The following is a 13,882-nucleotide window of genomic DNA, read 5'->3' as shown; positions in this document are numbered from 1 at the left end:
GTAAAATGGAAATTTATAGATTTATAATAGAGCTGTTTTTTTAAAAATTAAAAACTAAAAGCATTATTGGGAGCAAATTAAAGAAACTGTGGAAGGAAAGGCCAGAGTTTGAGCACAAAGTATGAAATTTAAATTTCATACATGTAAATAAGAGATAGGAAATATGATCAAAACAATGTGTTTTGGCTCACAAAATATTATTCTTGGATTTTTATTTCAAAACCAAGGATTTAAAATAATATACATTTAGAATATACAGGAATATTGTTAAACATGCACCTTTTCCATTCAAAATCTTCACTTTTAAAGACGTTGCGTTCTATCATTGTAGTTAGTATATCCCTGCAGTGGATGTACAAAATAACCAGTGCTTCTAATGTGGTTTGCTTGTAAAACTGAAGAGCCTCTGATGCTATCTCTGTGAATTGATCTAGAATGTAGATTACTTCATCACGACTTGCTATCATCTCTTTCTTTGGATCAGAACTTTGAAAAATTCTTTCACATTCCTTAGTAAACATTATTTGACTCTAGGAATGAAAACATATTGTTAGCAGCATTTGACACTTTGCTCTCCAAGTTCAATATTTCTTTAATATATATTCTATATATCCTCCTTCTCCTTATCATCTATACACTTTATTTTCTTTGTTAGTTAGGAAGTTCACATGCCAATCGTTCCATATACATTCTTTTAGACAGGTTAATCATACACTGTTGAAAAGCCCTACATAACCAGGGAAGATGAATATTAGTTTGGCTGTCAGAAATCTTACATGAGGTATGTGGTGCAGGACAGCAAGAAATGCACTAGTTGGGGGGATGCTAGGGAACTTCAAACTATGAATCAGGAGGATGGAAAAGGAGAAATATGGGATCACTCTAGAAAAGAAATAATGAAAAAAGAAATTAAAGAGCTATTAAACATCTTTATCCATGGTTCCCTTTATCCTTATCCATTGTTGTTCCTCTATATATTTATGAAACAGCCTAAGGGGTGGAACATGTCCACTTGATCTAGCTGCGAGCTGCCGCCCAAGGCCACCTTAAGCTGCTGGGCCAGGGGCAGGGACCCTTTCAAGGCCCGTTCTTAGGAACGGGCTTTGAAGCAAGTATATTTATGTAACAGCCTCGGGGGTTGAACGGTCCAACTGCCCGAGTTGGAAATAGAGCCAATCAGAGTACAGCTAGCTGCACCCTGATTGGCCCTGCCCCTACAGCTCCCACCCCAGCCGGCAAGCACACCCGGCGCCTCTCAAATGCGCCAGGTGTGCTTTCTGGGCTGCATGTGGCTGTGCGGTTGCAGGGGGGGGGCAAGTATGGCTTCCCCCCCCCCCCGGGCCATGAAACAAACCCACGGCCTCGCAGAGGTGTGCTTTGCGGCCTGGGAGGGAAGCCGGGTGGTTCCAGGGGAAGGGGAGGCAAGGATGGCTTCCCTCCGGCCCGCGGTCTCACCAGGGGGCAGGGGTCGAGGCTCTCCACTTTGCAGAGTCCGCGGGTGTGCTTCATGGCCCGGGGGGGAAGCTTCCTATCTTATGGTTAGATACCCCACTCCTGCTTCCTCCAGGACCAAAACCAGAGAAAAGAACTGAGAAGAGAGAGAGAAGGGAATAAGTATGCTATAATTTCACTGTGCAAGGAATTACTTGTTTCCGCCAATACAGGATGGCTTCAGTACAGAATACAGATATTGGTGTCAATTTCCTCCCAAAATTAAAGTAGGATTATAATCAAGTTTTTATTATATTTGTAAGTATTTCTTACCACAAGTAGAATCACTTGTCCTGGATGAGTAAAAAACCATTCTTTAAATTCCATCTGACTCCATTCTGTAATTCCAATAGCTATAAATCTACATAAATATTGTATAATTAGAATGAAAATATGCAATCGCAATATAGTTATCATTACTGACTTACTAGGCTTTCTTCCTAATTGATTAGGAACGCTCCTACTACTCATTGTTTCTTTCTCCAGTTTCCTCAGAGCATATATTATAATAGGATAATGCTTCTCATATCCTGCAGCAATATTTTATCTGGTTGAACTATAATAATGGGAATGTATAGGAATGTTTCCTATACATTCCTATCCCAATGAAGGGCAATGCCAAAGAATGTTCAAACTACCGCACCATTTGCACTCATTTCTCATGCTAGCAAAATTATGCTCAAAATCCTACAAGCTAGGCTCCAGCAATATGTGGACTGAGAACTTCCAGAAGTACAGGCAGGATTTCAAAGAGGCAGAGGAACTAGAGATCAAATTGCCAACATACGCTGGATCATGGAGAAAGCTAGGGAGTTCCAGAAAAACATCTACTTCTGCTTCATTGACTATGCTAAAGCCTTTGATTGTGTAGAACACAACAAATTGTGGCAAGTTCTTAAAGAGATGGGAATACCAGAGTATCTTATCGGTCTCTTTTGAGAAACCTTTATGCAGGTCAAGAAGCAACTTGTATGCGGAGCACATAATGAGAAAGGCGGGGTTAGATGAGTCACAAATTGGGATCAAGATTTCAGGAAAAAATATCAACAACCTCAGATATGCAGATGATACCACTCTAATGGCAGAAAGCAAAGAGGAACTAAAGAGCCTCTTGATGCGGGTGAAGGGGAAGAGTGCAAAAGTTGGCTTGAAATTCAACATCAAGAAAACGAAGATCATGGCATCCGGCCCTCTCAATTCCTGGCAAATAGATGGGGAAGAAATGGAGGTAGTGACAGATTTTATTTTCCTGGGCTCCAAGATCACTGCAGATGGGGACTGCAGCAAAGAACTTAAAAGATGCTTGCTCCTGGGGAGGAAAGCTATGGCAAATCTAGACAGCATCCTAAAAAGCAGAGACATCATCCTGCCAACAAAAGTGTGTCTAGTCAAGGCTATGGTCCTCCCAGTTGCAATGTATGGCTTTGAAAGCTGGACCATAAGGAAGGCCGAGCATCAAAGAATTGAGGCTTTTGAACTCTGGTGCTGGAGAAGACTCTTGCAAGTCCCTTGGACTGCAAGGTGAACAAGCCGGTCAGTCCTAGAGGAGATCAGCCATGACTGCTCCTTAGAAGGCCAGATCCTGAAGATGAAACTCAAATACTTTGGCCACCTCATGAGAAGGAAGGACTCCCTGGAGAAGAGTCTAATGCTGGGAGCAATTGAGAGCAAAAGAAGAAGGGGACAACAGATAATGAGGTGGCTGGATGGAGTCACTGAAGCAGTCGGTGCGAACTTAAATGGACTCCAGGGAATGGTAGACAACAGGAAAGCCTGGAGGATCATTGTCCATGGGGTCGCGATGGGTCGGACACGACTTCGCACCTTACAACAACAAAAGAGTTTCCTAGGAAAGAGGAAGTGTGAGAAGATACAAAGCCTGTATCACATTTCCTATAACCCATCTATCAGAACTATTGTATCTTAAATCACCAGTGGTATGGCTTATGGCAGGATTGGTTATAATGTTAGCATTAGAGTAACTTAAATGGTCTTTTAACTGTAGGAGTTGTCAGCTTTCTGCAGGGCCTGAAAGATGGAGATCTTCAGCCAGGCATATGGTTGAGGCCAGTGTGGAGTCTTAGTGCTACCATCAGAGGATCCCCTAATGTGTGTTAAGCCCTTGCTCCCATGTGCTGAATTGGGGGGAGGGGTTGGTTTTTTATCACCATCTTGTTACTGTTTAAAGGGGTATTTTAGGGGGTTGTTGTGTTTTTGTGAACTGCCGCAAGACAACTGAGAACGGCAGTATACAAATCTAAGAATAAATAAATTAAATTTTAAAAGCTGGTGAGAGGCAGCTTCATGTAGTGGTTAGGAGCATAGACTTCTAATTTGATGAGCCAGGTTTGATTCTGTGCTCCTCCACATACAGCCAGGTGGGTGACCTTGGGCTTGCCACAGAACTGATGAAGCTGTTCTGACCAAGCAGTAATATCAGGGCTCTTTAAGCCTCACTTACCTCATAGGGTGTCTGTTCTGGGGAGAGGAAAGGGAAGGCAATTGTAAGCCGTTTTGAGACTCCTTCTGGTGGAGAAAAGTGGCATACAAGAACCAATTTTTCTTCTTCTTCTAAATTTTTATCAGCATATCAATAGCATAGTAACTGATTCGCTGAAAGGTGGCAAAATGTTGTAAATATAATAATCTGTAAACCGCTCCGGGAGCGGTATAAATAAAGCAGTAAGGGGGGTTGGGGTGCGCCCAGTCCGGGATGAGGAAAAGAGCCCATTGGCTCTTGGCCCAGGACTGAAATGGCCTACCACCATTATAAGAACCCACTTCCCTTGGAGCTTGGCTCCAACAAAGTAGGGGGGGCAGGGAGCTGATGAGCGAGCCTTCCCGCCGGCCCTGCTCCTTTCCCAGCTGGGAAGACAGGGCATGGGGTGGGAGGGAGGCGGGAAACGAGGCTTCCTGGCTGGGAAGGGAGCAGAGACCCTGGTCCTTTCCCTGTGCCATGGCCGGAGTCCTGGAGGGAGGGGGGCGCCACCCAGGAACGATGCTAGCGCTCGCTGTATTTAGCATACAGTGGTCTTGATTTCTAGTAAATACATAAATGAACACAGAAGGCTAGAGTTCTGCTTAAGATTACTGTCAGTATGCCAAAGAAAACAAAAATGTATTCATCCAAACATGAAGGACACTATTTCGGAAAGAGCCCTTTCTCAAGTTGTCACCCTTCTAGACACAGATGGTGGAGTCAACCTAAACAGAGTCTACAAAAATAATTGGAGTGAGAGAGGTGATCTATAAAGTATATTGTTCCCAGGCCATAAGCGTCTGCAAAGTGCACCTATAATTAATGTTTAGGTTACTAAAAAAATTGGCTTTCTACTGCCACTGATTAATATTACTATAGTTAACAATTTTTGTCATTTTCAGTCACAAATGGCATTGTACATATGATCCTGCCATGGACTTCAAAGTAATGGCTCGCATGACTTACTGCAAAAGGAATGTGTATTGAAGAGCTAGGAAATGTTGCTCTCTGTTGCAGTATACATAAAGCTGTTAAATGGAATTGTGTTAGGACTAGATTAAGTAGAATCATAGAATAGAATCATAGAATCATGGAATAAAGTTGGAAGGGTTCTCATGGGTCCTCTAGTCCAACCCCCTGCACTATGCAGGACACTCACATCCCAATCGCTCATCTACTGTAACCTGCCACGACTTTGCGTTCATAGAATCAGCACCTCCGTCAGATGGCTATCTAGCCTCTGTTTAAAAATTTCCAAAGATGGAGAACCCACCACCTCCCACAAACGCCCGCTGGCCCACCGGCGCCCGCACCTCCCCCCCCAAAAGTGGCACTCACTGTGATGGGAGGCGTTCGATTGCTCCCAGCGCAGCGTGCGCCATGGGGTGGGAGGTAGGGAGGCATGTCTGCTGGTGCGCCGGCGCCTCCCTCCCCCCGCCGCGGCCCGGTACCGAGGCCTCCGTGGCCCGGTAATGGGCCACAGCCCAGTGGTTGGGGAGCACCGTTGTAAAAAAAAAGATGTGGATTCTTGTCACTTATTTTGTAATGCAAAATATATGTAACATAACAAATATGAGATCAGATCTTATGACACTGTGAGGGTTATTTAATATAACTGTGTGGATGACAGCAGTGGCATCAAAAACAGTGTGTGCTTTGAATCAGCAAAAATGCAAGTACTCATTCTTTCCCAATAAGGAAACAGCATCTTTGAGAGCCGACACTCTCCAGGGCTCTGACCCAATCTAGGGTCCTCCACAGTTGTATTAAAGTATAAAACAAATGTTAGGAGAGCCAATCAAAGATTATGCGATCTAAATTTTTTCCCCTGGAAGACTGTAATAAACCATGTAAAAACATTTTTGCTAATTTCTCTTATGAATCATTCTGGAATTATATTTGAATCATTCCTAATAAATTAAAGTTCTTTGCAAACACTGTCTTGATACATCTTTTAACTAAACAGCTAAACAACAACCAATCCATAACAGTGAACAATTAAGCTCTCAATACTCTATATTTACCTTTTTATCATATCACACATAGTACTTTCAACATTTCCTAGCCACTGTTCAGCTGGACCTCTAATACGGACAGCTCTACAATATAGTATTTGAAAAGTTAGCATTCAAATTTAATGTAATAGAAATAAAGATACATTTTAAGAGACATCACTTATTAACTCCTTGTCAATTTTCAACCTTTAAAATGTTGGAGGCTTTTTGCTGACATTATTACCTTGACAGAATAACTTTCTCCTTGTATTTTACATTTAAAACCATTTAAAATTGTACATTCTGAAACAGCACGTGAAGATTCAGATAAGTTAGGAAAGCACATTCCACATGCATATCAAAATGTGCACATGAAACACTTAAATTATTTTTTACATAAACAAAACTAAATATTAACTTTAGTGAGTATCCTGAAAATATATAGAAAATGGTTTTTGTTCATGTTAAAAATTTTAAAATAACTGTATACTATACTTTGGCACTACAAGCATTTCCCCTTCAGCAGACTTGATCATTACAACTCCTGGAGGTCTGTGTTCTTGAATGCGTATACATAATTTCTTTATATTAGCAAAACATTTCACAAGGTGAGGCTGTATAAAGAAATGAATAAAATAATTCAATAAATATCCAGCCTATAAGTATGTTTAGAATAAAAATGTATATTATAGGTGATGTAGTACCTGTACAGCATCAGGAGTTTTTCTTTCTGCTAATATTTCAAGAAGTTCAGCATTGCTGAGAAAATAAAATCTTGGGAAAATCATACGTTTAACTTCAAGGTAACCCTGTCCCAAAAATTAAGAATCAAGTAATATTTGGTTAGAACTTATAAAAGTGAAAATTATGCCAAAATACAATTGTCTATGCTTTCCAGTTCCCAAATGTTTCTCTTTCTTGAATTCCCAATTTTCACAGTTATTTCTTATTCTCCTTTCCTTCTTTACTAGATCATCCCTAAACTTTGCTCAAACATATGCAAGATGAAAGGCAAAAATCATACATGTTACTGGGAATACTCTGCAATTCAAATAAAAACCCAGTTTTACTTTGCCTTATTGAGAGAACCATGAGTGAATCTGTTGGAACTGTAATTGGCAAGTAATTTGGTGAAGTCAACCCTGAAGGGTTGTTGTTAAGTTGTTAGGCTGCTAAGCTATGCCTATGTGCTCACTAGTAACAGAGGTAGACTGAAGCAGATTATTCCTTTTACATCTCAAAGTGCTGAGTTTGGATCTGTGCCTAATCCATAAAAGGTAACCAATAACTGCAAACACTCTGTTACTCTGAAGCTCTAATTTTCTGGAGGGACTCTGGATCAAACCATGTCCAAAAGTCCCAACACAATTCATACGACTATCCAGCTGCTCTGGCATGTGTGGAGAAAGGAATCACAGAATCATAGAATCATAGAGTTGGAAGGGACCTCATGGGTCATCTAGTCCAACCCCCTGCACTATGCAGGACACTCACATCCCAATTGCTCATCTACTGTAACCTGCCACCCCTTTGTCTTCACAGAATCAGCCTCTCCGTCAGATGGCTATCTAGCCTCTGTTTAAAAATTTCCAGAGATGGAGAATCAACCACCTCCCGAGGAAGCCTGTTCCACTGAGAAACCGCTCTAACTGTCAGGAACTTCTTCCGGATATTTAGATGGAATTTCTTTTGAATTAATTTCATCCCATTGGTTCTGGTCAATCCCTCTGGGGCAAGAGAGAACAACTCTGCTCCATCCTCAATACGGCACCCTTTTAAATACTTGGTTATCAGATCCCTTCTCAGTTGTCTCCTCTCTCGGCTAAACAGACCAAGCTCCCCCAACCTTTCTTCATACGTCTTGGTCTTCAAACCTCTCACCATCTTTGTTGCCCTCCTCTGGACACATTCCAGTTTGTCTACATCCCTCTTCAACTGGAGTGCCCAAAACTGAACATAGTATTCCAAGTGAGTCTGAACCAGAGCAGAGTACAGTGGTACCATCACCTCCCATGATCTGGACACGATACTCCGTTTGATACAGCCCCAAATGCAATTTGCCTTTTTAGCCACCGAGTCACATTGCTGACTCATGTTCAATGTGTGGTCTACTAAGACTCCTATATCCTTTTCGCACATCAATGGTGGACTATAAAATTTTGGCAAAAATTTTAGCAGAAAGACTGAAAAAATGTATTGGGGACATTGTACATCAAGACCAAAGTGGATTTATGCCAAGAAGGCTAATGAGGAATAACATACAATTCGTCTTGAATGCTGCAGATTACATGCGTAAAGAAAAGTTGCAGGCTGCCTTTATATTCCTGGACGCAGAGAAAGCTTTTGATAATGTTAGTTGGGACTTTCTGTTCGAAACATTGAAAACAACTGATTGTGGCGGCACCTTTTTGGAACTTATCAGACAAATATACTCGGAACAAGAAGCTAGAATAGTAATAAATGGAATGCTTACAAAACAATCCATCAAAATAGACAAAGGTACCAGACAAGGATGCCCTCTGTCTCCATTGTTATTCAATTTGGTATTAGAAATGCTGACAACCAAGATCAGAGCTACAAAGGAGATTATGGGAATTAAAATCGAAGATCAGGAATTTAAATTGAAATGTTATGCAGATGCGGTAGTTTGCACTGTTGTGAATCCAATAGCATCGATCCCATCTCTCCTGGAGCTATTGAAAGATTTTGGTCATTATTCAGGATATAAAATAAATAAGGACAAAACAAAAATTGTCTTACAGGGAATCACAGATCCTGATGCACAAAACATCAGAGGAAAAACAGGCTGTGAGATAAATCCCAAATGGGTAAAATATCTTGGAATTTACCTAGACAAAGATCTCCGAGAAGTTTTTACTGGTAACTATGAAAGACTATGGAAGACTATGCAACTTGATATTAAAAGATGGAATGACCTGAAACTGTCCTGGTCAGCTCAAATGGCCACGGTTAAGATGAACTCGTTGCCTAAATTTAACTTTTTATTCCAAATGTTACCAATAGAGATCCAAGAGAAAACGCTGAGAAAATGGCAATCAGTGATTAATAAATTTATCTGGAGTGGAAAAAGGCCAAGAGTTGCTTTTAAAATACTTCAAGATGTGAAGGAGAGAGGAGGTCAAGGTGTTCCTAATCTAAAATTATACAAAGATACCGCAGCACATACATATATAGTGGACTGGATACGGGAACCGCAATCAAGAGAACTGGTATTTGAAAGAAAAACCATAGGTAACAGCTTTCATGAAAGACTATGGCCAGCAGGAAAACAAAGACAAAAAGCAATATCAAATACCTGGATTAGTGGACTTTTGAATGTATGGTCAAGATACAATAAAAGACTATCTCCAGCACCATCAATACTGAAATCGCCAATTGAAGCATATTTTGGCAAAGCTCAACAGAAAAGACTGACTTGTCTCCAGTACAAAGACTTAATATTTAAAACCGGCAAGTTTAAGGATATGCAAACAATAAAGAAAGAAGGAGTAGAAATTCAATGGTTAGAGTACAACCAATTATTATCTAGATTTAAAACTGAGTTTCAGCAACTGTTAAATCCAGAGGCTCCAATACCAGAATTTGAAAACTTGGTAATCCAAGATAAGCCTCACTTGCAGGGCCAAATATACAAACTGTTATTAAGGTATGAAACGGAAATGTGCCGCGCATGCACATCAGCCCCACTCAAACATCTAAGCCCACCTTACTCAGGACGTGCTTTGCACACAAGTTAAATAGGCTAGGCGACAGTATACAGCCTTGCTGAACTCCTTTCTCAATTTTGAACCAATCAGTGATTCCATGTTCAATTCTCACTGTTGCTTCTTGATCTGCATATAAATTTCTCAAGAGACAATAAGATGCTCTGGTATTCCCATCTCTTTAAGAACTTGCCACAATTTGTTGTGCTCCACACAATCAAAGGTTTTAGCATAGTCAATGAAGCAGAAATAGATGTTATTCTGGAACTCCCTAGCTTTCTCCATGATCCAGAGTATGTTGGCAATTTGATCTCTAGTTCCTTTGCCTCTTCGAAATCTGGCCTGTACTTCTGGAAGTTCTTGGTCCACCAATTACTGGAGCCTAGCTTGTAGGATTTTGAGCATAACTTTGCTAGCATGAGAAATCAGTGCAATGGTGCGGTAGTTTGAACATTCTTTGGCATTGCCCTTCTTTGGGATTGGAATGTAAACTGACCTTTTCCAATCCTGTGGCTACTGTTGAATTTTCCAAATTTGCTGGCATATTGAGTGTAGCACTTTTACTGCATCATCCTTTAAGATTTTGAATAGTTCAACTGGAATGCTGTCACCACCAATAGCTTTATTGTTGCTCAGACTTCCTAAGGCCCATTTGACTTCACATTCCAGGTTGTCTGGCTCCAGGTCAGTAACTACCCCATTGTGGTCATCAGGGACATTAAGCTCGCTCTTGTATAGTTCTTCTGTATAATTCTGCCACGTTTTTTAAATCTCTTCTGCTTCTGTTAGGTCCCTACCATTTTGGTCCCTTATCATACCCATCTTTGCATGAAACGTTCTCTTCATATCTCCAATTTTCTTGAAAAGATCTCCAGTCCTCCCCATTCTATTGTTTTATTCTATTTGTTTGCACTGTTCATTTAAGAAGGCATTCTTATCTCTTTTAGCTTTTCTCTGGAATTCTGCATTCAGTTGGGTGTACTTTTTCTTTCTCCCTTGCCTTTCACTACCCTTCTCTCTTCAGCTATTTGTAAAGCTTCCTCAGACAGCCATTTTGCTTTCTTGCATTTCTTTTTCTTTGGGATGGTTTTAGTTGCTACCTCTTGTACAATGTTGCGAACCTCCATCCATAGTTCTTCAGGTACTCTGTCTATCAGATCTAATTCCTTAAATCTATTTTTCACCTCAACTGTATATTCGTCGGGTATATGATTTAGTGCATACCTGAGTGGCCTAGTGCTTTCCCCTACTTTCTTCAATTTAAGCCTAAATTTTGCAACAAGAAGCCAATGACCTGAACCACAATCAGCTACTGGTATAGTTTTTACTGACTGTATAGAACTTCTCCATCTTTGGCTGCAGAGCTCATAGTCAATCTGATTTCTGTGTTGACCGTCTGGTGATGTCCATGTGTAGAGTCGTCTCTTGGGTTGTTGGAAAAGAGTGTTTGCTATGACCATTGTATTCTCTTGACAAAATTCTACCAGCTTGTGCCCTGCTTTATTTTGTGCTCCAAGGCCAAGTTATCCCGGTTATCTTTTGGTTATCTTTTGGCTTCCTACTTTAACATTCCAATCGCCCATGATGATAAGCACATCATTTTTTGGCATTGCTTCTAGAAGGTGTTGTAGGGCTTCATAGAACTGGTCAACTTCATCCTCTTCAGCAGCAGTGGTTGGGGCATAGACCTGGATTACTTTGATGTTGAATGGTTTGCCTTGGATTCGAACTGAGATCATTCTGTCATTTTGGGGATTGTATCCCAAGACTGCTTTTCCTACACTTTTATTGATTATGAAGGCTACTCCATTACTTCTGCAAGATTCTTGCCCACAGTAGTATACCTGATTGTCATCTGAATTAAATTCACCTATTCCTGTACATTTTAGTTCACTGATTCCTAAAATGTCGATGTTCAGTCTTGTCATCTCTTGTTTAACCACGTCCAGCTTGCCTTGATTCATGATGGATCTGACGTTCCAGGTTCCTATGGAATAAAAATCTTTACAGCATCGGACTGTCTTTTCGTCACCACTTGCTTCCACAACTGAGCATCCTTTCGGCTTTGGCCCAGTTGCTTCATTCATTCTGGCGCTACTCATACTAGCCGTCTGCTCATCCCCAGTAGCACATTGGACACCTTCCGATCTGAGGGGCTCATCTACTCGGATGCAATCTGAGTTGCTGTCCCTTATTTTTACTATAACCCTTTGGAGGAGTCCTAGAAGAGGGAAAGTGTAAAACAGGTACCAAGACCATTTGAGTTGGAATGCTATATGCTATATGACCGGCTCCACGAGCTCCCCAGCCATACAGTGAGGCATTTGTGTAGATGGTCACATCATGGCCCTGTATTCCATAAGGAACTCCCACTGATAAATTAGAAACCGAGGACCACCACTGCAAGGAACGAACCACAAGGAACATATCAATAACTTTGTCCACGGACTATCGCTCAAAGGGTTATGTGCCCTAATGAATCATGTCTGCAGAGGTCTCATATACAGACGTGCAAATGGAGTGACTGCCGCTGTTGATGCCATATGGCCCAATAGCCTTTGCAGAAATTTAATGGATTGAAATGTCTTCACTGTCACTGAGTGAATCAAATGCACCAGAGTGTATGCTCTCTTCCGGGAAAGGAAGGCCCTAGCCTGTTGTGAGTCCAGAAGTGTCCCAATGAACTCTACTGACCTAGAAGGAGAGAGTTTAGATTTTTCCAGGTTGACTATGAAACCTAAAGTCTCCAAGAGGTTTATGGCCCTAAGTTCCTTTGTAACTGGGACAGGGAATTCTCAACGAATAACCAGTCATCTAAGTACGGGTAGACCATACATCCTTTGGCTCTCAGATGTGCTACTATAACGCCCGTACATTTTACAAAAATCCGGGGCGCTGATGCCAGACCAAAAGGTAAAATATTGTATTCGTAATGTATAATCATAAGTAAACCGAAGGAACTTTCGACATGAAGGGTGAATAGCAATGTGGAAGTATGCATCTTTCAAATCCAAAGTGGCATACCATTCTCCTCTAGACAACACCCTTATTAACTCTTCTACAGACAGCATTCTGAATTTTGACACTTTAACCAATCTATTTAATTCACGCAGCTCTAAAATGGGGTGTTTTCCATCACCTTTCTAGTCAATGGCAAAAAATCTGGAATAAAATCCTCTCGAAGAGGGAGCAAACCCCAAATTAGACACTGCGCCATTTTCCAACAGAGATTCCACCTCCTGATTTAGGAAGTCTGAGGAATACTCCTGCTTACTTAATGGGGTATTATATCCTGGGTGAGAAATGAACTCAATGTAATAGCCAAACTTTATTATGTCCAAAATCCACAAACTGGATGTAATCGAACACCAAACCTTGTAACAATAACTCAATCTATTCCCAAAAATTTTGTGCAGATAGTCATTGGGTACCAGAACCTCCATGAGACCCTCTAGATGGGAACCCTTCACCACGAGGTCTAGTATTAGAACCCTTCTATCCCCTATTGGAAAAAGATCTAGAGGGACCTGGCTGGTACAATTGTCTGGGACCCAAATATCTATACAGTTTGTATTCAGAAAATCTTCTCTGAGATTGAGGACACTTGCTCTGTGCTTTCTGAGCAGAAGCTGAGCAGAAGCCCAATGTTTGTGCTGTGAGGGTATATTTCCTCATGGTATGAAGCGTATCATCGGTTTCAGAATTAAATAATTCTTTCCCTTCAAAGGGCAGATCCTCCACCCAAGCTCTGGTATCATTTTGAAGAGTGGATGCCCGCAGCCAAGCATGGCGACGGAATACCACCAAATATGCCATGACCCTAGCATGACAGTCGGCCTGGTGCTGGGCAGCATTCAGCTGTTGTTTTGTGAGCTTTAAAGCCTCATTAATGATTGCATTTGCCTGCAATTTATGAGTATCAGACAAAGCATCTAAGAGAGGTGTCATGCACTCCCATAAGGAGGTGTGATACCTACTCATTATTGCCTCATAATTCGCTACTCTGAGCCCCATAGCAGTGGAGAATTATACCTTTTTCGCCAGGTAATCTATATTTCTCCCGTCCTTATCTTGAAGGCAAGAATAAATTGGGCCCCACCCTCTAGATGGAAGTACTGCTGGGAAGATAGAATTTGCTTTAGAATGGCGAAACAAAAATTGGCAATTTTATTCCTGCACCTTGTACATCGCTT

At 41.2% G+C, this 13,882-nt stretch overlaps 1 protein-coding gene across 4 annotated transcripts in view; it reads right to left on the bottom strand.

The window, feature by feature from the left end:
- DNAH14 (dynein axonemal heavy chain 14) overlaps positions 1–13,882 on the bottom strand; it is a 291,965-nt gene that overhangs the window by 190,224 nt on the left and 87,859 nt on the right. For all 4 annotated transcript variants that reach the window (XM_077340659.1, XM_077340670.1, XM_077340680.1 and 1 more), the window contains exons 21-25: positions 6,669–6,773; positions 6,460–6,578; positions 5,995–6,069; positions 1,765–1,852; positions 280–530 (exon numbers count right to left, since the gene is read on the bottom strand). In XM_077340659.1, coding sequence (XP_077196774.1) covers positions 280–530; positions 1,765–1,852; positions 5,995–6,069; positions 6,460–6,578; positions 6,669–6,773 — 638 coding nt within the window. The remainder of the gene's footprint in view (positions 1–279; positions 531–1,764; positions 1,853–5,994; positions 6,070–6,459; positions 6,579–6,668; positions 6,774–13,882) is intronic.

This window comes from Paroedura picta, chromosome 1 (genome assembly GCF_049243985.1).
Source record: "Paroedura picta isolate Pp20150507F chromosome 1, Ppicta_v3.0, whole genome shotgun sequence".
In the NCBI taxonomy this organism is placed as follows: domain Eukaryota; kingdom Metazoa; phylum Chordata; class Lepidosauria; order Squamata; family Gekkonidae; genus Paroedura; species Paroedura picta.
The sequence above is the reverse complement of the archived record's forward strand: the minus strand, read 5'-3'. Positions and strand labels throughout refer to the sequence as shown.